Source organism: Lotus japonicus, chromosome 1, assembly GCF_012489685.1.
Source record: "Lotus japonicus ecotype B-129 chromosome 1, LjGifu_v1.2".
NCBI classification, from domain to species: Eukaryota; Viridiplantae; Streptophyta; class Magnoliopsida; order Fabales; family Fabaceae; genus Lotus; species Lotus japonicus.
In genome coordinates this window covers 11,888,550-11,913,221 of record NC_080041.1, presented here as the reverse complement: position 1 = coordinate 11,913,221, position 24,672 = coordinate 11,888,550, and the positions used below count along the sequence as shown (strand labels likewise).

The 24,672-nt window shown below is 34.7% G+C and overlaps 1 protein-coding gene and 1 long non-coding RNA gene across 3 annotated transcripts; both read left to right on the top strand.

Annotated features, from left to right (window-relative positions):
* Nucleotides 1–14,106: 14,106 nt before the first annotated feature.
* LOC130733638 (uncharacterized) lies at nucleotides 14,107–15,483 on the top strand. The gene has a single exon (XM_057585868.1). The coding sequence runs from the start codon at nucleotides 14,131–14,133 to the stop codon at nucleotides 15,436–15,438; it is 1,308 nt and encodes a 435-aa protein (XP_057441851.1). The 5' UTR covers nucleotides 14,107–14,130; the 3' UTR covers nucleotides 15,439–15,483.
* Nucleotides 15,484–18,600: 3,117 nt separating this feature from the next.
* LOC130733637 (uncharacterized) lies at nucleotides 18,601–21,775 on the top strand. Of its 2 annotated transcripts, none has more exons than XR_009017514.1 (2): nucleotides 18,601–19,176; nucleotides 19,470–21,775. It is a non-coding gene; the product is annotated as an uncharacterized LOC130733637 (long non-coding RNA). The 2 variants fall into 2 exon arrangements; XR_009017515.1 differs by having other exon boundaries at nucleotides 19,435–21,775.
* Nucleotides 21,776–24,672: the final 2,897 nt, after the last annotated feature.

Below are 24,672 nucleotides of genomic sequence, written 5' to 3'. Positions count from 1 at the left end.
AATAACTGACACTATTTCTAGCTAAATTTTGTTTCTAATTATCTTCCACTTTACAAAGTTCAATTGTGCATTAATTATACTTTACCTATTGTACCCTTCATTTATTGGTGGTAGAAAAATTGAAAAGTTAGAATTAATAAGAGAGATAAAGGGTATAGTAGGAAATTAGATTGTAATTTTAATAAAACAAGAACATTAATTGCTATTTCTTAATACTTGTGTAACAACCTTAAAGTATCAGTTATTTAGGAACGGAGGGAGTATAATTTATATTGGTCTTTAAATTTTATGTAGATATGGTTAATATTGATGTCCCCTTTAGACCTGTTTGATTATTCTAACACATTAATTAATGGTCTTTTTCAGGGAGTCACAAGTTGAATTAGTCATGTACTTACTATAGAGTATATTCCGTGATTGTTTAAATTGATGTATCATTTATGCTTTGTTTGGTTTATGAGAGGTAAAGAGAGGAGAGAAGATGAGTAGAGAAAACTACAAGTAAAAATAGTATATCTTAGAGGTTGTTTGATGTGATAAAAAGAAAAGAGAAATAATGAATTATGTAGACACTCACTCCTAACAAGGTGTTAGAGATGTTTGATTATTCCTTTCATTTTTTTTGGTGCCTAAGCTAAGAAGACGCTCTCAGGTTTTGTGTACTTATTTGTCCAATAATTAAATTTTTTTTTACTATTCCTTTCATTTTTTTTTGGAGCGTATCAAGTGAGAGCAATGTTTATTGTGAGAGATGAGAGCATTAAATTGTGACCGTTTGATCTAGCATGAGTGGTTAAGATTAAATGCTAATAAATGATAAAATTACATTTTTTTTTATTGGCAAATGTTAGTAGTGAATTGTTAGTAAATTAGTTCTTTTGTCAGGATTCGAACCCTGACCCTTCACCCTGCAAATCCCTTCATTTTCCTTCCCCCCTAAAATAAAATTACATGATAAAAAGCTCTTACTGAAAGAAATATTTTACATGAATCATTTTAAAATTTAAATAAAAATAAACTTAAGTATAATTTCATTAGTTTTTCAATATGTATATCTTTTTCAAATACATTTATATATCTATAAATATTACCCCGTGCATTGCACGGGTATAAAACTAGTTTGTGAAAATTAGCCTCTTCCGTTAGTGAGCCGTTTGAAGGTTAACGGAGGTTGCTGATGTGGACGTCATTAAATGATGTGGCTCTGACATTTTTGCCACTAAGACTCCATGTAAGTAAAAAAAAAATCAATAAAAAAATTTCATTTAAATTTAAACAAATCCTAATCATCATTATTATTAACTCTCTAATAAATCATAATCACCATCATCTTCATCTTCTTCTGCCTATAAAAAAAAAAACTTCATCTTCTTCTATGTTCAAACCCAGAAAAATTTCCAAACCTAGATAAATAATCTCAGATTGAATCCAAAGCCCTTTGTTCCTTGTACAAAATCCCTTCATCTTCTGTACCTGACGTCTCAACAAGTCCCAAATTCACAGATCCAAAACTGAATCTGAAACTATGTTCATCTCCATCATCTTCATCCCCTTCTTCAAATTCCAGAAAAATGAAAACATAAACACAAAATCTTGATCAAAGTCATCAGACCCACCATCACCATCCTCTCCCCTCTTCATCAGAGCCACAGGACTTGGCCAAACACAGAAAAAAAAATCAAAGCTTTCTTAAATCCAGAATTCTTCTCCTCCTCCGCACCTCAAAATCATCAGTCACAACCCAAAATCAACCTTCCTTTGAGTTTTGGGTATCGATCTGGGTTGGAAGCGATCTCTGAGCTCAGATCCAATGGCTATTCGCGATGGATGAAGGAGGAAAATATGAGGTTCTGGGTCAGACCCACTAACATTCAGACGAGGTTGATGAGACTGGAGGATGAGGACGACGAGGACTAGCAGAGGAAGACGGCAAGGACGATGTTGATTATGAAGACGGTGATTTTGTTCCTGGGTGCATATTAAAAAAATTCAATCTTTCAATGTTTCTTTATTTGGGGTTTTATGTGAATTCAGTTGTGGTATATATAGACCAGATCAGATTCGGAAAATGAAAGAGTCATTTCAAATCCGGAAGTCACACAAACCGGTGGAGTTGATAAAATGGGTAATTAAGTACTGATTTTTGCACTTGGCTTGAAAAATCACTTCTTTTCAAGTTACTTACTGGAAGTTTTGATGTTATGAAACTGTTGTGCAAAAAAACGTGGAGCTTGAGTAGCAGCAGCACTGTGCTTTAATTTTAAGTTGGTTGTTGAATTAAATTGTTTTATTTATTTTCTTTTTTATTTACTTATGTGTCTAGGTGGTATAAATAGTAAAGTGGTGCAGAAGAAAGGTTAAGGTGGTGTAAATAGCAGTGTCACATAAGCAATTTCGTTTCATTTTGGATGGCAACTTAATGGAAGGGGCCAATTTTCACAAATTCATACATGAGGGAGTAAATTCGCTCGTTTTAAACATGAGGGAAGAAAATTGCACAATGGTGAAAGATAGGGGAGCAAATGTGCAATTAAGCCTTCATATAATCATATCTTATGATCTGTCATAAGTTTCATTTCTGTTTCTTCTGATCATTATCTTGCAAGGCGTAAGCTTAAGCTTGTTTGGAGTGTCAATCAAACATTACTCTTGTTTTTTCTAGGCATAAAAGGCTAGGATATTAAAAACCTAGAAAAGAGCGGTGATATGCCCAGGCTCATATTTCTCTTACATCTCAATTTCATATGTTTTTCTTTCTATTTTGTTTTTGTTTTTTAAGGTATCCCACAATCGACAGTAATGAGACTAATCCTCTAAGATTTTGATATCACATTAAGTGGGAAGGCCTCTCCCAACAAATGTTTCTCCGCTCAGGGATCAAACCATGATTAGATGCTTAAGGAACTCAACTATCTACCGGTTATGCTACACTTTGTTAGTTTCTTTTTATATATCTTTTCAATTTCTAACGCATCATCATATCGCTCATTTGTCTCTTTTCTATTCAAATATGTTTCTAAACGTGCAAAGTGGAAAAAATGTGAAGAGAATATTTTCCAACTAGAAACTAGAATAATACAAAAATAAATAGTGTAAAGATTAGATGAAAGGGTTAGCATGAATTAATGGCCCATCATTATCTCTTGAAGCATATAATGTCAAACAAAGATAGAGTGTAGACTATTGAGCTTAATCCGTTAGAGGATATCGAGCATATTTATTTTAAACGCTTTAATTTTCCAGTGCTGAACTTTCAAGTTAAATCGTTATCATTATAGTTGAGTTGTGACTTGTGACCCCATAATAAAAGAGATTCCCATCTCCTCCATTAGATATACTTAAGAATCTAATTAAGGCCACCATTTGAACAAAACTACTCCCTCCGTTCCTAAATATAAGACCTAATACAAAAAATTGTGCTTATTAAGAAAACATTAAATGTGTTCAATTAGTGTATTGGTTTTTTAAAAATGCATACATTCCTCCATATTTACCCTTTGTCATTTTCTCTCATTAATTAATGGTAAGTGATAATCAAAACTTGGGAATTGAAAACATATAATTAATGTGGAGGGTAAAAATGGAAGAGTACAAAACATTTTGTTAGATTATTGTAACTAGGTCTTATATTTAGGAACTTCAAAATTTTGAAACTAGGTCTTATATTTAGGAACGGAGGGAGTAATATCTAACGCTGCAAGTCAGCAAGTGCTGCCTAGGTTCCCGAGTTATGCTGAAAATTGAAAAGAATAATACTCTCTTCGTTTCTTTTTAAGTGTCATTCTAGCAAAAAAACTTTCCAACCAAGATATGGGTTATTAGAGTTTTTTTTTTTTTTCATTCTACCCTCCCACGTCCTAATCATAAAGTTATAAAGTTTTCCAACCAAAATAGTGGATAATTAATTTTTTGTTCCACTCTCTCTCATATCATTAAACAATTTATCATTCTTCACTCCCTTGTAGCAATAAAAATTTATAACTTCCCTCCAATTTTTAATGTTAACACCTTTTTTCTATGCAACTTTGAAAGCTCTTTTGGGTACTTTTCATTGGAATTTAACTTCCACTTACTAGACAAGACTTTGAATTGATGTAATGGAAATTTAATTTCCACTTACTAGTAAGGGTATAATTGACAAAATGGACCTTAAAACATCAAAACGACAGTTAAATAGGAACAAAAAATATCTTCTAAAACGACACTTAAAAAGTAACGGAGGGAGTAGGATTTTGAAAAACTTTCATCAATGATAAGTACAAATTATGCAAATTACAACATTGATGGCCCTAACCACCTTCTCACAATCAGATTCAACACAGATATTTGGGAAACTTTGATCTAAAGCCCGCCAGCTGCAACCTCTTTCTGAGTTTTACCGCTTATGCAAATCCACCCTCAACTCTGAGAAATATTTTGAAATAGGAGAAGCCTTGACAATACTTTCATGATCGATCGTGAATTACAACTCCATTCGCCAATCCAATCATTGTTTTTGTTGTGCCTACATTTATCTTAATCAAACCCGACTGTGGGGTTCCCGTTACGAGCACAGCTAAAAAATTAATGTTGCACATTGACACAAGAGCTTGAGCATCCTCATAACCTTCAAATCTGTCAAGGCAAGAACAACAATGCTTGGGATATTCAAGATCTTGTTTGGCTTTCAATTTCTCATGGTGAATTGTTTTGATATTGAGATATACATACATGTTTTGGTCATGGGCGGATCTAGGGGTGTTCATAACCGAACCAATCCAAACAAAATCGACAAACCGATCCAAAAAAATCGAAATCCAATCAAATCGAAAACCGAACGGACTGAAAATTGAAAAAACCGAAATTATTTATTGGATCAGATCGGATTTCGGATTTGATTTCCAAAACTGAACCGATCCAATCCAAACCGAACATTCACAGATATGTATACTTTTAGTTATACATATATCATTCCATTTACACTTACATAGTACATATTTATTGTATATATATATTGATTATATCACACATGCTTATTTATAAAATTACGTTTTAATAAAAAAAGTTCAAGTAATTATTTGAACTATATACATGCATCAAAGTAAACAATTATAATCATAATTTAAAAATATGTTCACTATGTTATAATTTATGAATGTTATATTAATGTTATAAATTATGTATCGTTGTATTTATCATATATTATATATTTTTAAAATTTATACAACACAATTTCAAAGTATAAAAAAGTGAAACAAAAACCGAACAATCTAATCTAATCCAAACAGCTATAGATTGGATCAGATTGGTTCGGATTTGAATTTAGTAAAAAATCCATTGGATGACAAAATCATAAAACCGATGAGATCGGATGGGATTATTTTTCTCCTCAAAACCGATCCAATCCAATCTGCGAACACCCCTAGGCGGACCCACGCTGTGGATGGGTGTGGCTATAGCCACACCAGTTCTTTTAATTTTTTTTTTGTTAATATCATATATAGCGGCGGTTCTAGATCCGCCGCTAAAAAGTTTTGTGTTAATGTATGGCGACAGTCAAAAGCGCTGCCATAGCTTAATAAGTAAAAAAACCAAAATTCACGAATAATATCAAATTAGAACGTGGTTTTCTTTCTTTCTTTCTTCCATTGCTGCTTTTCGGCATTCATCAACTTAAAACCCTTTTCCCCAAAAATTGAAAACCCACCAATCTTCACCTTCCTAAATTTCTCATCGCATTGAGAACCCTGATCACCGCACCAATCAACCAAAATTCAAGAGGAAATTCAATTGATTCATTGTCTCTCAGGTAATTCAACTTTGTAATTCACCTTACTACGCTACATATAATTCATGTTGGATGATCTTTTCCTATTTCTATTTTTTTTTAATTTTCAATTTTTAAAGATTTTTTTTTTTGGTTTATGAACTTGTTGCATGCGTTGAGTTGGAACGATTTTTTGGGTGAGAATTTTCGCTTGTGAACTCAGCAGATCTGAGTTCTTTGTGGAACCATGTTGGGTTTGGAGCTATCTCCGTTTGTTTTTGCTGATGAGTTTTCCTGTCTTGATTCGTGCCTGCAAACTTTGGAATGTTAAATTAGCAACATTGTAATGTTTTTTCCCAAAGAAACAAAATTTATCCTTTTTACTGCACAAATTAGTCTTAACTTTTCATGGTTGGATAAACTTTTGTGCTTTTCATGTGAGATTATAGTACTTCTTACTTGCTACCTAATATAATTTCTACTTTGTATTTTAGTCTATAATTTCTTTTATATTTAGCCACACCGATATATAATGTCGGGATCCGCCCCTGGTTTTGGTCAGCCCAAAAAACCACTTAGCCCACTACAATTGTATACATTGTAGCAATAGACTTTTCTCTTTGTTAATTTCTTTTCTTGCTTCTTTTTTATCAAAACTAAAGGTAGAGTTGCAGTTGTGGTCCATACATGGGGCATTCAATTAATAAAGCAATGGTAGAAGGGGTAGTTAGCCATATAGAAGGACCACCAAATAAATTCTTTAAAATGACACAATTACTTCCCTACGAAAAAGAAAGGGAAAGAACTGGAAAGGGGGAAAAGAAAGAAGATTCATAAGTAAATTGTAAGCAGATAACCTATACATACATATATCCTTAGAATAAATTAAAGTCATGAATTAATCTTCGTTAATTTGAACATAATGTAGTCGTGACCTTATGTGGAAGCGATAGGTAATGTACTATATGACAATGTTTTATCCCAATATATAATACCTGTTTAGAAATTCTTTTAAAATAGAATCTCAAATCAAAGTTAGTTAGGTAAAGAACCTTCTCTGATTAGTAGCTTTTGTATGCCAAAATTAATTAATTTTATGAAAAATAACTAATTCAAATAATTAATATATGCATGGTTATACATAAGCACACACATGGCACCATTCAAACATATAGATTTTGAAGCGGTTTTTAACCTCCATAAAATTTTACGGTGGCTAGAAAATTATACAATACTAAGAGATATATGTCTGAAAGGTGTGTGTCAAAATGGTATTTTCGACAATCAATTTCATATATGGATGGTGGAAAGCATGCAAAAAAAGCATCTTTGAGTGGAATTTGGCACCAAACAAAAGTTGTTTGTGTTGGATTGATGTAAGGTACGAGAAAGAAACATAGAGGGCAGAGGCAGCAGTGGAACTGGGTTTGTGATTGAAGGCCCTTTGTGCTCCACTCAATAGCTTACAAAGATAGGTTGGAACTAATGTATGTGTCCTTCAATAGTAGACATGTATTGTCCTATGCTTTAAGTAACACCTGAACCAAAACCCCACTACTTTTATATCACATAGGCATGTACTGTATGGTGTTAATTAAATTTTCCCAGCTGTTTGAGTGTGTATATATGTATGTGTGAGATAGACTTTCACATATAATACAAGTCTTTAAAAAATTCATACTAATTAGTAAATAACACCTTAATACTGTTTTTTCAAAAATTGTAAAAAAAATACACACAAGGTGTTTACAATTAATTGATTCTACTTGACTAGTTGACTTATTAACTTAATGTGATATCAAAATTTTGAGGTGATTAATCGCATGATTGTCAAATGTGAAAATACCTGATCCAACCAAAATATACACGCGGGCGCACCAGTTACACAGGAGATGAAAGAGCAGCAGCTAGTGCAGGGAGCATAGTAAGATGTTTATATATGGTGGTAGGGTCTATTGAGCACCATAAATGGGTCGATGCAGTCCATTATGGTATGCGGTCGTTTCTTTGCTTCATTAGTGTGGACAAAATCTAACACCATCCATCATAATCTGTAGCCATCAACTGATGGATACAAGCAGTAGATTTCATACGAGGTGGCCTATCCTTATTGGGTGAGAGTATGTAGGTTTTATGTCATTAAACCCAAAAACAATGGCGGAGTAGTTTTATGTAAGAATTTTATTAGTTGGGTGGTTCTTAATTTACTGTTTTTCTAACTCGGTAGACTTAGCTGATGCATAACCAACACAAAATGTCGATTTCAAATTATGTTTCACTTAACGATGGTGTTGCTAAGGCCAACACTAATTTGAAAAGTGAATTAGGCCATCTCTTATGCCAAAAGTTAGTATTGGTTTAGTCGACGCTAACATTCGATGATTTTTCCACTCAATCTTTCTTTTTCGATTGTTCAAACCCTCTCCTCCCTCACACTCTTACTCTCGCCTCTCCGTCTCTGCCCGACCACGTCGCCTCCTACCCTCACCTTCCCAACCACCCCCACCTCTCCCCTTCAAACCCTCACACATTAAATGCCTCATCCCAACCTTTCTCCTCCGCCGCTTCGTCAAGACCTTGTGCTGCCACATCTTCGCACCTAGTGCTCACCGCATTTATCGCCCATGCCACGACATTAGCCTAACCATTTAACGTGAACCCCGACGATGACCCTAAATCGTTAGTGTTCTTTTTAGTGTACATGTTTACTTTCGCGTAAGATTTATAAGGGGTTGTCTAACATATTCTATGAGATTATTTGATTCAATATTAGATGAGGAATAGTGTTTGAGATAAGGGGTTAGAAACTAGACACACTTTTTACTTGAAATTGCTTACTTATGCACTCTAGCTATTTAAATCACAAATTTAACAAAAAAAATTCAAAAAGAACCATCAAAATAATTAAATAGTTCTAATAGATGATGCCCAAAAAAGAAGTTGCATTCCTTTTAACCAAGTTTTTTATGTTTTAATGAATCATTTAACATAATATAGATCCCTATTTTATTTTACATCATCGCGATTTACGCAACAATAGTATGTATGTGGGTTCAAATAAGTTTAGGTATAGAGACGGACTATTGTGAGTCGACTTTGAAATCAACGCAATAATTTTTAAAACAAGCGATTTCTTAAGGAAATGATTGTGTTTCTCAATGCAGGTTCCTAAGATGTTAAAAAAAACTCTTAATCATTGCTATTGAGAGATGATGAATAAGGTAGTTGAATACTAACTAAAGTAATGGAGAAAAGCGACTAGTAAATAACTACAACAGCTAAATAAATCAACACAAAACTTAAAGTAAAGAAGGGAGGAAATAAATAAAGGCTGAGATAAATTTAGGTAACCGGAAAAAACAGAGTATTCAAGAAATTTGTATTTTGATTCATAGCTTGATTTTGTGTTGGTACAAATAATTATTTATCTAGTCAGCTTAGAAGACTAGTTGTTATTCATATCTATAACCACTAGCTAATTCACGTCCTATTTCCACGCACCCCACTATAAATTGTAGAGTATTGGCGCCTCTCACTCCTAATTAATTAGTTTGGAAGACTGATCTTCCTTGTATTGGTTGGTCTTAAGTTTGTAACAATTATTCCTACATATATAGATGGTGGTACCATACTACCATATCACATTTCCTTGTGTCTAAACGTAAATCCTGATCTCATACTTGAAAATATCTTCACATCCTCAGACATAGGCTCTGTATTTCACTACTAGAAAACAGTCTTGTAGCGACCGACCAAATCGGTCGCTAAATGGGCTAAATCGGTCGCTAAACCTGTTAGCGACCGAAATTTGATGGTTGGTATAACCCTCGTCGTTAAATTTAGCGACCGAATTAGCGACTGATTTAGCGACCGACGTAGCGACCGATTTGTAGCGACCAATTTAGCGACGGAAATTAGCGACCGATTTAGCGACGGAAATTAGCAACCGATTTAGCGATGGAAAGTAGCGACTGATTTAGCGACCGATTTAGCGACGGTTTCAACGATAATATAGCGACAGATTTAGCGACGGATTCAGGAAGTTAGTGATGAGTTCAGTGACGGAAATAAATATAAAATTAACAATAATAATTGATTAGTTTTGCGACGGATTTTTTTTACAGAAATATGAATTTCACATCAAACCTGTAATAACCAAAATCATCAAAATGTTTGGAAACAATAAAACACTCAATTTTAATTTATCCACCTTTATCACCGAATCATCACAAAAAATATACCATGCACTACTTAAACTAGTCTAGTAGTTGCAAAATAGTCTATTACATTAAACATAGAAACAAAGTGTGGCAAAGTTTTAATAATTCTTCAAGATCCTCCCAAGTCTCTAACTCCTCTTGATTTGTGGTTGGCCTTGGTGGTTGTTGCATTCATACTCTCATCCACCCAAAACCTGTAAACACAAGCAGTATTATATCAAAAAAGAGGCATAGTTTAGAGGAAAAATAGAACTTATCTCAACATTGAAGACTATATGCATGGTCCCCTATTTTTCCTTTTAACCAAACTCACTAAGTTAGTGCTTATCAAAATAATTAGAAACTAGAAACAGATAAGTAGTTTAAGTCCAAAATTAGTGGGTGGCAGGGTAGGTTCACCTTAAGTTTACAAGAAACTAGAAATTAGAAACACTACTACAGAAATGGCAGAAGTTTCTCTACTTGTATATTGTGAAGATACTGAAACAACAAATCTAATAGAAGCTTCAGCGACTGATACATGGCAGAAGAACAAATTTTATATACTGCTAAAAAAAGTTATTTCCAGTATAATTTCAAGTATGAGCACACTGAAACTAATCATTGAAGTTTCAATCAATTACCGAAGAACGTCCCTTGTAATTGCTCTGATATCTTCCTTTCCAACAGATCTTGCTTGTCCCTTGTAATTAATGAGATACCACTCCATATGAAATATCACCCAAATAAAATATTATCAAATCCAATATCTTTAGTAAGGCTAGTAGAGGTAGAGAGCTTACCAGCTCGTATGGACTGATCCAAAAGAATATTGGAAGATTTGATATGTCGATGGATTAAAGGAGGAACTTCCTGAATTGACAACATATACAATCATTACTAGATGAAGACAACAGAATTATCTCAGTGCAGATCACATTGTACCTTACCCCATCATGAAGATACTCAATGTCTCTTGCTACACCTAAAGAGCTATATGAACCCTCAAATCCCAGCCCAATGTCCCATTCCCTGAACCTGAATATAAAAACAAGTATATATGCTTCATTAATTATTGCAAGGGACATGGCTACTGCCACCACTCAAGCCATCGGAAGAGTGCATAACCATCTGATCCTAAAGCAACATAATTGTGGTTAAAGGAGATTGAGAAAATATCTAAAACTATGGGATAGACAAATAAAAACTCAAAAGTGAACCGGTACTACTTGCACTTGGAGATATTAGAGACTAGCTAGTAGCAATCAGTCACCTCGGGAAGTGTTTATAACGCAATCTTATGGAAACTCGAGATATCCCATGCACCGAAACAAAAGTTTCAAGAGACAAATGCCGAGCTAAATTAAGTACTTATATCAGTTGCAATACTACCATAAGTTAAAGCTAATACAAACTTCTCATAACCGCATATCCCAACTTATCTTAGTTGGGCAGCTCTCTTACTCTGGGGCCTCGAATCAGAAGCATATTCCTCCTGAAAACTTGTAGAGGACAATAGTCTATGCATGAATCCACGTCATGCTTTTTTCTTCTTCTCTTTTTACATGAAAACTAAAAAAAAAATGAAAGGCAGGGGTTCATGTATTATTCCAGGGATGCCATTTTCATTAACCTTGAAAAGATTACAACAAAGCTGAAAAAACAAACTTGAGTCTTAACCAGTTGGAAAATAGTAAGCCAAAGCCTCAATTACTTTAATCACTAAATTCAATTAGAAGCCCATTCAACAAACTCAAACATTTAACAACAGATCTTGTGTAAATAAGTATATAAAACATTGCTGAAAGTGAAAAATTACCTCTCAAAAAAAGAATATGATCAGACAAATAAAGTAGTAAAGACCCAGATTGAAGGGGACGTGCCAAACTTGCCCTCACTCGGAGCATCTTCAACATTGCTCACTTGAAACCCTAACAAAGAAATAAAGAGAACCTGTCAGAGAGCGAGAGATAGAGAAAGAGCAAAAAATGCATACAAGATACAACGACGGAGAACGGTAACAGCATGATAGAGAACGACGTGATGTAGAGCAGTGGTACGATGGAAGACGACGCCACGGAGAACGGCAAGACGAAGGACGATGCCACAGAGAGTATGGTGGTCGCGAACAGAGACGTCTCGACGGAGGTGCGAAATCAAAGAGAGGAGTGAGTGCGAGATCGGTAGGAGCGACGACGATCTCCTCCACAAGGTCGAGCTCGTTGCAGCGGCGGTAGGGTTTCGTGAGAGAGAGAATCGAGAGGTGTTTGGGAATTAGATTGGGTTTCAGAGTTTTAACACACTTAAGTATATGTTTTTCATAGAATAGCGACGGATATAGCGGTCGCTAACATATCCGTCGCTAAATCGGTCGCTATTTTGCTTTGTTATTTTAATTCTACTTCATAGCGACGGAAATTTCGGTCGCTACTTTGCATTGGTATTTTTATTCTACGTTTTATCGATGAAAATTTCGGTCGCTAAATCGGTCTCAACTTTGCATTGTTATTTTTATTCTACTACTTTAGCGATGGAAATTTCAGTCGCTAATATTTCCGTTGGTAAATCGGTCGCTACTAGCGACGGATATGTCGGTCACTAAATAATCCGTCGCTAATTCAGTCGCTACTTTACTTTATTATGTTTATTTTACTTTTTAGTGACGGAAATTTCGGTCGCTAATATTTCGATCGCTAAATCGGTCGCTAGTAAGTCAAACTTGGAGTTTGACCAAAATATCATGGATTCCGTCGCAAAGTCGGTCGCTATTAGTGACTGAAATATTTCGGTCGCTAAATCCGTCGCTAAACAGCGAATTTCTAGTAGTGTTTGCTCATAGTAGTGGTAAACATTAGGAAACAAAACAAAAGAATGATAAAACAACCAATCACAAAATAATTAAGCATATAAGAATACATGAAATCCAAATCACTCTAACAGTGCCACATTGTACTTCTTACGTTCCGTCGTGGCTCAGACTTCCTATAACAACAAGCATTACTCATTTGCAGAGGCGGAACTACCACCTGGCGTGCTCGGGCCTGTGCCTGGGCTCCATTAAAAAAAAAAAAATTTTCTTTGGACCAGGTAGGCTTTTGGGCCAAAAAAAAAAGAGTAATTAGGCAAAATTTGAAAGGTAGGAGCAAAATTCAGGGACCTAATCATAAAACTATACTCTTCAGAAATAGAAAGGGGAAAAAGTAACCCTAAATCCCTAATCAATCGATGCTTACTGCTCCTTCACTCTCCATTGACTGCTTCATTGCTTGCTTCCTTCACCTCTGTCTGTGGACTGCTGTTGATCGATTGGTGGCTTGCTCCCTTCTTTGTGGCAAGTCTCTTTCTCTTTGAGAGGTAAAACCTCTTTGACTCTGTCTATGAATCTGTGATTTGTGACTTGTAAGTGAAGAGGGTTGTGTTTGTGTGTGTCGCTGAAGCTGTGAGTGAGGCCGTGACTCGTGAGGGAGGGGTGAGGCGGTGGGACGGTGGGTCATGGGTGGCCGTGTGGGTGAGGTGAGGGAGTGAGGCGGTGGGTGGGTGGCTGTGTGAGAGAGGGTTGTGAGTGAAGAGTAGATGAGACAGAGAGTGAGTGAGGCCGTGAGGGTTGCTATTGTGTTTACTTGAGAAGATGGAGAGAAATTGGGAATGGATCAGTAGAAGAGAATTGTCAATTGGGAAAAGGAAAATTGTTTGGAGATTGGGAAAAGGGAATTGGGAATGGATCAGTAGATGGAGAGAAATTATTTTGGAAAAAGTGAGAGATGCTTATGACCGTGGTGAAAAAAATTGTACAATGACTTCCGGTGCCATTCAAAAGGAGCTTGCAATGTGTTGTGCAAATGAAGTTACCACTAAGATTATGGGAGAGCTTGGTGATAGAAAATTCTCTGTGCTTATTGATGAGTCACGTGATATATCCGTCAAAGAGCAAATGGCGGTGATGTTGAGGTTAGTAGTTGTACTTTCTATTACACTCATTGTTCTCCATGTCGCCAACTAACCTTGTTGTATTTTTGTTTTAGGTTTTTGAACGACAAAGGGGAGATTGTGGAACGATTTCTTGCTCTACAATATGTCAAATATACTACATCCGAGGCACTAAAAGTTGCTCTTTATCGTATTCTTGATCGTTTCAAGTTATCTGTTTCAAGGATACGAGGACAAGGATATGATGGAGCTTCAAATATGAGAGGTGAATTTAATGGTTTGCAAAGAAAAATTCTAGATGAAAACCCTTATGCTTTCTATGTTCATTGCTATGCTCACCGTTTGCAATTGGTGGTTGTGTCTGTTGCTAGTAGTTGTTCAGCTATTCATGATTTCTTTGAGTACATTTCCTTGATTGTGAACACAACAAGTGCATCTTGTAAGAGAAGGGATGAATTGAGGGAGTCACAACACCAAGATATTTTGACTCGTCTTGAGAAAGGTGACATATCTACAGGAAGGGGCTTGCACCAATCATCTAATCTCGCTAGACCCGGCGATACTAGATGGGGTTCACATCATATTACCTTGGTTCGTTTGGATCAAATGTGGTCTTCTGTGTTAACGGTGCTTAATATGGTTGATGAAGATGCACGTGGACCATCTCAAGCAGCAGGTTTGATATTAAAAATGGAGAGCTTTGAATTTGCTTTCATTTTGAAGCTTATGTTAAAGTTGTTTGGTATCACAAATGAGCTTTCAAAAATCTTGCAACAAAAAGATCTTAATATTGTGCTTGCCATAGAATTAGTTCATGATGTCAAAGCTAGGTTGAAGACATTGAGAGATAGTGGTTGGGATGATTTATTTGGTGATGTCCAAGAATTTTGTGGTGATCAATGTATTCCGGTGCCAAATATGGATGAAGAAATACCGGTTCGGGGTCGTTCAAGGAAAGAAGGGAGGACTATCACTAATCTTCACTATTATCGTGCAGAGATTTTTTATGTTGCTATTGACAAAATATGTGTGGAGATGGATCACCGTTTTAGTGAAGGAACTAATATTGTGCTTGATTGCTTCTCATGTCTTGACCCCAATAACTCTTTCTCCAAGTTTAATGTTGATAAGCTTGCTCGTCTTGCTACTATTTATCATGCTGACTTTTCTGATGATGACCGTGGAACAATAAAGGAGCAACTTGCCACTTATATACTTCAAGTGAAAAGGCATGCTTCCTTTTCTACTTGTGATGATATTGCAAGTTTGGCTATGAAGATGGTTCAAACTGAGAAACATTTGCTATTTCCATTGGTCTACAAACTTATTGAGTTGGCTTTGATATTGCCGGTGTCGACAGCATCTGTTGAAAGAGCTTTTTCAGCAATGAAGATTATCAAGTCTAAATTGCGCAACAAGATCAACAATGAGTGGTTCAATGACTTGATGATATGTTACACCGAGCGGGAGATATTCAAGTCAGTTAGTGATCTTGATATTCTTCGAACTTTTGCCGCAAAGAAGACTCGAAGAGAGCATTTGCCTCATAGTTTTCTAAAAACTTAGCACACTATTGGTATGTTCTATTTTTTCTTGTATTGTCTTCTTGGACGTGTCTTTTTCTTATCTTGTATTGTCTAACGAAATGGAACCAAAATTAGCTATATTTTTATTGGTAAAATGACGAGTCTTTTTTATTTGGGTTTATAACTATTTATATATTGTGGTGTGTGTGAATTTGCGGTTTAAAAATTTGCCTAGGCTTCCTAAAGTTTCTGGTTCCGCCACTGCTCATTCGCTCATAAACCTCATTCATGTGCGAGATTCTTTTTCATTCGACTATTTGCTCTGACTTAGCAAACTGTGTGCGAGACATGCTACTCGTGAATCGGCTAGCGTGTCTTTTCGACTTAGGCGTTTGTAGCCGTTATGAAATAACCATTTTTGAGTGCCAACTATATAAGTAGGCATTAAAATCATTTGCAAACCATTGTTCTCAACATTCAGCTGGATATATATTATATACCTTGTATGCCCCAATCTCAATCTGTGTCCTTTCTGGCTTCTGCCTTTACATGTTGAAGATTTGCATACGTCTGCTCTACCCGTCTTGTGCAAATGATAATCTATATCTTCCTCTAACAAAAGGAAGATCACGCAAGACATGAATGAAAATCACACTGAGAGTTTAAGAAAAAAAAAGTGTTCATAATTTTGCAGAATTAAACATGGGTAATAGTATAGACTCACAGGACAGTTTCACGTGAAGATTAATTTGATAAAAGTTGAAGTCGTTGATTTCATTGTTTGCACAATAAAGGAAGACAAATTTAGACCTCAAACTTTACGAATGAAAGGAACATTTGACAAGCATGTATGATGAGACTGTTGGCTGAAGAAATTGAATTCTTTTAAGACCTATTGATTATTAGCCTTGATCATGTGCAAGAAAATATTTACAGAAGATATAAAGAAAGAAAGGAAAAGATATGCAAGGATCTACACACCTAGATTAATATACACATAATGGTGCCTACCCATGTGCAAATTTACAGTATTGAATTGGAAGGAAACAAATGCTTCTTTTTGGGGTGCCCCTTGTATTTGTCTGCCCATTAAAAGGGAGAGATCTAAGAAAAAAAATATTCTTTTTCCTTATGAATAATATTTTTTAAGTGTTTTTTCATCTAACACACATATTCTCCGCATGATGCAATCTTATTTCAGTCTAGAACATTCACATAATTCTCATGAGGCTAACTCTTCTAGTGTGATTTCTTTCCATTAAAAGTGTACTTGAACTTAATACATTTTCTTAATTTTTATTATTTTGTAAAATTATCCGGTACAGATTCTGTATTGTGCAAGGATCGAGCTTGAGAACTCTTCCCACAAGCTTGACCTGTGTTACTAACTGATCCGCACCTCAAGAATTTACTTTTCTTATAAGGAAATGTTAGTTGTTAGTAATGTTAGTAAATTAGTCTTCCTCAGGGTTCGAACCATGGATCATGCACCTTTTATCGCACTCAACCCTTATGTCCCTACCTCTTACCAGTTGAGCTATTCTATGAGGACCTCAAGAATTTACTTAAATCTAATTTATACCATTTGAACTAATCACATGCATTATGGTTATTTGAAGTGATTCTTTAACTATTTATGTTTTTAAAAAAAAAAATTCCCTATAAAAATAGGAAATTCCAATATTAGCTTATGATTAATTTTTTTGTCTTAGACATGTGATAGCCATATTGAACTCTGGACTCATCCATAGAAAGAACCTATTTCAGGGCCTAAGCTCCCAATGCCTACAAGTATAGCTTTGTTACTGTATCCATGAAAAACAATCAATATAAGTTGAAGAAAACACAAGTGATAATATAACAAGATGTGCAATTATTTATATATTAATTATTATATATGCCTCAATATTGTTGAAAGTAATTAATAACAATAATTTGGTTCAAACCTTTTCCCATATGTTCTCTGATCTCTAGTGGATATTACACCCCCCCCCCCCCCCCAAAAAAAACAAATACACAAGTGAATTTAAAGTAAGAAAAACAGAGGAAATCAATTAATAAAGTATATTTTTTTCTGTTAAAAATAATGAGATCTTAGATTTTGATGTAAGTGGATGAGAAAAAGATAGTTGAGTGTGGACATTGGAACTTACTAGAAATGGAACATGGTATCAAATACTTTTAAAAAGAAGTTAGGCAGCACAAAATCATAAGGTCATTAGCAATAGTGAAAAATAATATACAGCCTAACAAATTATAATGTATCATCTAATTAGTGATTAGTCATAATGTATTATTTCAATTAAGCATCTTTGACCTGTATACAACATAAGGTGATCATTAGCCATAGAAAATAAATATACAGCCTAATGAATTATAATATTGTAACATTTAATTAAGTGATTAGTCATATGCTTTATTTTAACTAAGCATCTTTGACCTGTATACAACTTGGATTTTATTAGAAATTGGGAGGCCTATACTCAACCACAAAAGCTAGCTCAAGAGTTGAGGTTTGCACTACCCTTATAAAGCTTATCTTGGCTCTATCTCTAGCCAATGTGGGACTTCTAACACACCCCCTCACGTCCAGGATTGAACAGACTGGAACGTGGGATCAACAACGGGTGGCCCAAATATGGGTGGTCTCCACAACAAATGGAACGGGTGACCCAAATATGGGTGGTCTCCACAACAAATGGATCTAGGATAGGCTCTGATACCATATTAGAAATTGGGAGGCCTATACTCAACCACAAAAGCTAGCTCAAGAGTTGAGGTTTGCACTACCCTTATAAAGCTTATCTTGGCTCTATCTCTAGCCAATGTGGGACTTCTAACCGATTTCTTCAAGTATCTCTTATCATATGATCATTCATATCATTGCTAAAGTATATTTATGCGTATAAATAATGTGACCTAAATTTTATAATGTATACCTTGTGAAAAAAGTATTAATAAAGTGTTCGATGTGTGTGTGAGTGGGAAGAGAGAACATGGATTGGACCACAAACCCTTTCATTTAAATAAAGAGGAAACAAAAAAAAATAGAGAGAGAATAAAATCACTTTTTATAATTTTGTTAAGACAGAGAATAAAATTCTAATATACATTGCTGGCCCAAGATGTGGAGAATTTCCAATAATGGATGGTGACCCATTGTCGTGTAAATTTTCTTTCCGTGTGTCTGAATTGTTATGGAATGGGGTCTACATCTCAATAAATATCATAATTTTGTGTAAGCATTTTGCAGATTATTCTGCAAATCATAATGAATATAACCAATTTATGGAAATTCTGAATGAAAAAAAGAAAGAAAGAAAAGAAATGATGATGGATGGAAAGAGAGTCTTTGTTGTTGTTGTTGTTAATATAAGCACCAACTCTCTTTTACATTGAAAGCCTCTCCTTCAAAAAAGCCTAAAACTCAGAGCCATACACTTTCTTTCTTTCCTTCACACACAAAAGCCAGAGCTTGCCTGTGTATATATAGTTGTGAACCCTGTTGAAGAATTGAGAAGAAGGTGTGAAAGAGGTGAAGTTTTGGTGATCAATTCAACTGCAACTGGAGGAGGCATCCAAAGGGATCGCATTGATCCCAAATCTTGATCTATTTTTCCATTTTTACAATATTTGAGATCATGCTATCCCTTTGGATTCATCCTCTGGTGGCTTCTACTATGATCGTTCTGGTGGACAAACTCTGACTCCATTTACTTCAAAGCATTTCCCATGGCAAAACTGCATTATGGAGATGAAAGAGAGTGGCATAATTCATGTAAGTTTATATTATTTGCCTTGTTATACTCTTGCACTAACCAAGGGCAAGACAATTTAGTTTAGTCTTTTTTTTTTCTTCCTGTTTCCTTTTTTTCTTTTCAACTTATCGTTCGAGATTGGAAATTTTTCTACAATTAATTCTAAAATTAAAATGAATTTTGGGAAAACTTCCGGGTAACATAATTAATTATGAAGTAAGAGAGATTGATCCAAACATACAATTAGATACAACTTAGCTTTCTTTCTTTTCTTCCAGAGTCCAATATATACCCTTAATTTTTGCAAAAATAGGCTTTATCTTGATGACTGCAATATTCATGCTTTGCTGATGACTGATGAACATGGTTGAATTAGTATCTCAAATCTGAAATCTCCACACAGATCCAATTCTTCAGTCAAGAGGGACTGGATGCTACTATAGTAATATGATTGTTATTCTGGAACCAAGTGCCTTTCATCCTATGGCTGCTGTATAATATAATTTAGCAGTGTGCTTTTTCATGAATGTCAAAAAACTGTCAGTGATCAGTGTATGTACAGTACTCACCTCACCTATAAACTTTTTGATTCACATAAACTTTTTCTTTCATTTCATTTATGTTTACTCTTTTTTCTTTTCTTGTTATATCATTTATCATTTGTTTCAGTTCATTCTCCTATATTTTCTATTTCTCTTTGGATCTGTGAGTGTATTTGGGTGTAAATAGAATTTTGTTATTCAAAACTTTAGAGTCCTCCAGTGATGGCCACTCAATATAGTACAGAATTGCTTCAACATGCAAGTTAAATGCCTACTTGAAGTAGGTGAAATACTTACATGAAGACTCTCTTTTGCAGCTGTTGCATTAAGATTTTCAAATTATAATCTGTTCAGTGTTTCTATTATGTGCTTTCAAGAAGTTTGGTATATTTGACAAAAAAAATTAAAGAAGTTTGGTATAGATTGAAGGAAACACTAATATGCAATTTTATGTGGATAATTAAGAATTTTTTTCATCCTCAGTATGTAAGCTAATTTCCTAATTTTAATCAAGTAACTTAAATTTTTATGGGATCTAGAAATGGAAATGATCTATGGATATACGATTTCGGTCGATCAGTTTCCAACACACAGATTTGTGCTAGTTTTTAACCGTCACTAATGTTTGTAGAAAATAATTAATGTTTGTAAGGAATAAAACCGCCAGTAAAATGTACGGCTATTGAATGTCACATAAAAATAATATGTATGTATATCATTACTGGTTTAGAAATTAAAGGAAGGAAAGAAAGTAACCTCACCCAAAAGCTATACAAATCCGCATATTCTTGTTCTTTACAAGTTGAAGATGGATGTCACTGTTGCAAAAATAAAGAATCATAATTAGGTAAAATGTACAGTGGAAGCAAGCTAGCTAGTAATTTATCAGTACTATGAATAAAACAGTACTGAGTACATGCATTTTTAACTTGGCCAAAAATCACTTCTACCTCATTTGGAAAGTTTTTTTTTTTAATTTTGATCATGACATGTATTCAACAAAATTAATTTCACCTTTTGATAAAGCATTTTTCCCCCACCCATTGAACACTCATAGTTTTCTGACCACACTTGAGTTGTCATGTACATGATCTTCTGAACCAAACAGTTCTGCATTGCTATAAGAGTGCTGGAATTGACTCCATCTTTACTTCGTTACACAGTCACAACATTTTTATGACGGATTATCTCATTTCCTATTTTACGAGTGAAATTTTAACAGTCACTTAAAAATTCTGGATGCGTTGGTTACAAACTAATTACAAAAATACTTTAAACTTGACACGGTAAAATTTCATTGGTTAGACATAAAAATGGGACAGAAAATTAAGACAGAAGATCTTAACTAATACACTTGTAAATTGTAGTTACTGTTGGGGGACATGCCTTGTGTTTTGCAATTACTATTGTAGTTGTATTGATAGAAATTGCATGAAAATGTAACTGAAATCACAATTAAATGGGAGTCCTAAACCACAACAGTGTAGCTTCAATTGAAGTATAGCTAGCATGTGGCCTGGCAATTTAAAACCATTGAGTTTAGAGTCAATTGTACTCCAAAACACACGTGCCTCTTTTGGACCTGAATTAGAATCCAAGGCAGTGAAAGGTGTTCTCTTTATTTAGGAAGTTCTTTACATCACTTTTGAGCGTCACACAGGGTGTTCTATAGGTAATGGAATCATACATATAAAAGAAAAACATGATACTAGAAAACTCTCATTATGTGCAAGGTTTAGAGATCAGTCGGATCCATTTTGTGGATTTAGTACTTTAGAGTTTAGGTTACATTATCTTTCATTACAAGTGACTGACTCCACGTTTTGAACCTGTGATTATATATATTACTGCAAAGACTTACGATAATAATTTTACTGTTGCGCCGAGACTCACTTCTTGTAACGAAATCAACGCATGTGCAAATTGAAGACTTTCAAAATTGAAGTTTTCTAACATTGCTTATCTTTAATTGAAATAAAACGCGCGGTCTTTAATTTTTTCTGTTTTACGTCCTTATTCTTAGCACATGATTCCCAACGTTCTAATTAAGGTTAAGCCCATACCAAACTTTTCTTCATCACATGGTTCCAACCCCCAAACCCCACTCTTGTTAAAGAATGAGCTGGTTTCATTTGCCCCTAAACGACAAAAGAATTTTACACTAATCTAAATGTAGGGAAGGCAAGTTATGAGTACAAATATTTATGAAGGTGTTCCCTCTTGTTTTGCGATCTATTATGTCAATATCTTATCAAGAAGAATATTGTTTATATGCACAATTTTTACTAAGGTCCCGGATTTTTGAATATGGTGAGTTTGACACTCAATTAACATTTGAATTTTTTTGGCCATTTTTGACAATCAATAATGTGTACTGTAACAAAGACTATAAAAAACTAAAGTGAGAAATGTATTTCTTAAAATGACATTTTGGAAACTATATAAGTATATAACCTAGAATTTAGAAATGCATTCCAAAAATTAGTTCTTTGTAGTGTTTTTTTAACTTAACACATTTCATTTTGTTTTTATCCACTAGAATTTGCATATGTCGATTGAATGTCAACATTGTCTGATGGTTTCAAAATTATTTTCTTGAATATGTTAAATATGTTTTGTGAACATGTAATTTGACTTCGGGCCGCGCGGCAACCATAATAAAAGTATATTCATAGTGCATGCCCAGAGTGAGGATAGGAAGGAAAAGAAGAGAGAGAAGTATATCAAATATATGATGTGAGAAAAAATGTGGTATGTGTAGTGTTTAATGCGGAACCTTTTTCAGTTATGTAAAGTTGCATCAGCATAGAGTAGAGATACATCAACCACTGAGAGCATCTCTACGCTCACTTTTGTGACAATTTTAACTTCTACAAAGTAGAAAAACACTTTACCTTCTAGATTTTGACAGATGAAAACAGCTGCAATTAAAAGTTATTGTCAATGGATATCACCACCATTCAGTGTTTCAAGCATCTTTTTCCTTTATGGATTTAACCCACAAATGAAATTCACAAAAACTTACATTACTCTATTTTTTGATATTTTCCAAGGGTCATTATTGAATTGAGTAGACCCTTTTACTATTACTCAAACTGTTAGATAGTATAAAATTATTCAGGTCCACAACTAACAGTTTCAAAGTTACAAGGTTTCAGAATATTCTTCTTTTTTTTACAGTGGTCTGAGAATCTTTATAATCAAAGATTCTAGAGTTTTATTCTTATTTCCTCCATTATTCTAATGAAGAAAGCAAAATTTCAGAATAAGATAGCTATAGGCGTACATGTACACTGTCACGCAAGACCATTTTCTTCAATCATTTTCAATCCATGAAGCCTATATCACAGTAAATCATAAATAGCAGATGACCAACACAAATCAATTATCAAAGAAAAGTACCAAGTGCAATAAATAATTTAGGTCAGTAGAAACTCATAAGTGTTCAACTAGACCCCAACAATTGTCGTAACTTAGTGGCAATAATATGTGTGGTTTTTCTGTCATCGTTTTTCTTAAATATAAGGGTACATGGACTTGAAATTTTCTAATGCAATGTCATGTCGAATTGAAATTGTACACGGAGATGGGGTCCTAGGTGAGATAGAATTTTTGGACAAAAGAGTGTACAAATTGTCTTCGAGTGTGATATATGTAGTTCTAATGTCTCCCTCTTGGACTACACAAGCTTTGTGAAGAAGACACAAGCTGCCAAAGATAAATAAAAAGAGAAGATTTTCTTCAAGCAAATGAATTTTACATGTAGTAGTGCTTTAAGTTGAGAAGCGATTAGCAGTGCTTGTCATGTGGCCCCAAAGCCCTTGACCTGTCTCCAAATTCAATTAAACTCTATGTAGCTCATTTTCTTCTCATTCTTTTATATTTCACTTTTTTTCATCACGAGTGTTTTGGTCGGTTTAAAAGATTTATTAGGTATGGACATTATGTTGGCCAGCCAAGATGACCAGAAACGAGTTTTGCCTCGTCCACTTTACATCCGAGTGGACCTAAAGACTTCTTCAAAAGTTCAATGCTTTGGGTACAACCCTTACGACGCCTATAATTAATACAAGTTTGATCTTCATTTTGCTATATATGACTTTGAACTTCGCTCTCAACGCTCTCATAAATTGACTTGAGCATCAGAGTGACTTTACTGGTACCTCTCTCTGTTGTGTCAGCACCTCACCACGATGTCAGAAGATCTTTCAAGACCATGCACTATTGTGAGAGATCAGGAGTATGTTGGAAATAGGAGAGGAATTCATGTGTCGTGGCAAGCCACTGCCCTAACGCAAAAATTCCGGCGGACTCCGGTGCAAATCCGAACTGCCGGTTTTGCTTCCCATGGTTAATACAGCCAGCAATCTAACTCATGCACTCGGAGTAGAAAGCCTTGGAGCCTTCACAAAATATTGCCTAGAAGAATAGGAATAGGGCAAAGGAAATGAAAAGTGAATAATGTTAACCCACACTGGAAAAACAATGGCTGGGTTCTTTTTATATTCGTGTTCCATTACAGCCAATTCATTTGCACAGGGACAAGGAGAATCAATGGCAATTAACAGCCATAATGCCCACTTGAATTTGGCAAATGAAACCGATGAAAATCATGGTGATTGAATAGTTATTATTAAGATTTATGTCTTAGGAAATTCTTACGTAAATGAAGATATGTTATTTCCTCTACTAAATTAGTTTTTAATTCATATTAAATATGTCTGATTTTCATTATCTCTCAATCCCCCACTAATGAAAATCAATCGAGGGAAGGAATTTAATAAAAACAGAATTTTCTGAGCAATGAAGAAGGAAATTTCTGGGCAATAGAAGAGTTTGAGCTTAAGGTATCGTTTGGCCCTGCTTTTTCGCAGCTTTTAAATTACTTTTAAGTTTAAACTTTACAATAAGATATTTAAAAAAAAGACATAAGTTGTTTGTCAGTTTTCATTTTTTAATAGCTTAAAAGCTACT

Bases quoted from the DNA above. Each gene is read 5' to 3' on its own strand.
- LOC130733638 (XM_057585868.1), top strand. From the start codon at position 14,131: ATGAGAGGTGAATTTAATGGTTTGCAAAGAAAAATTCTAGATGAAAAC.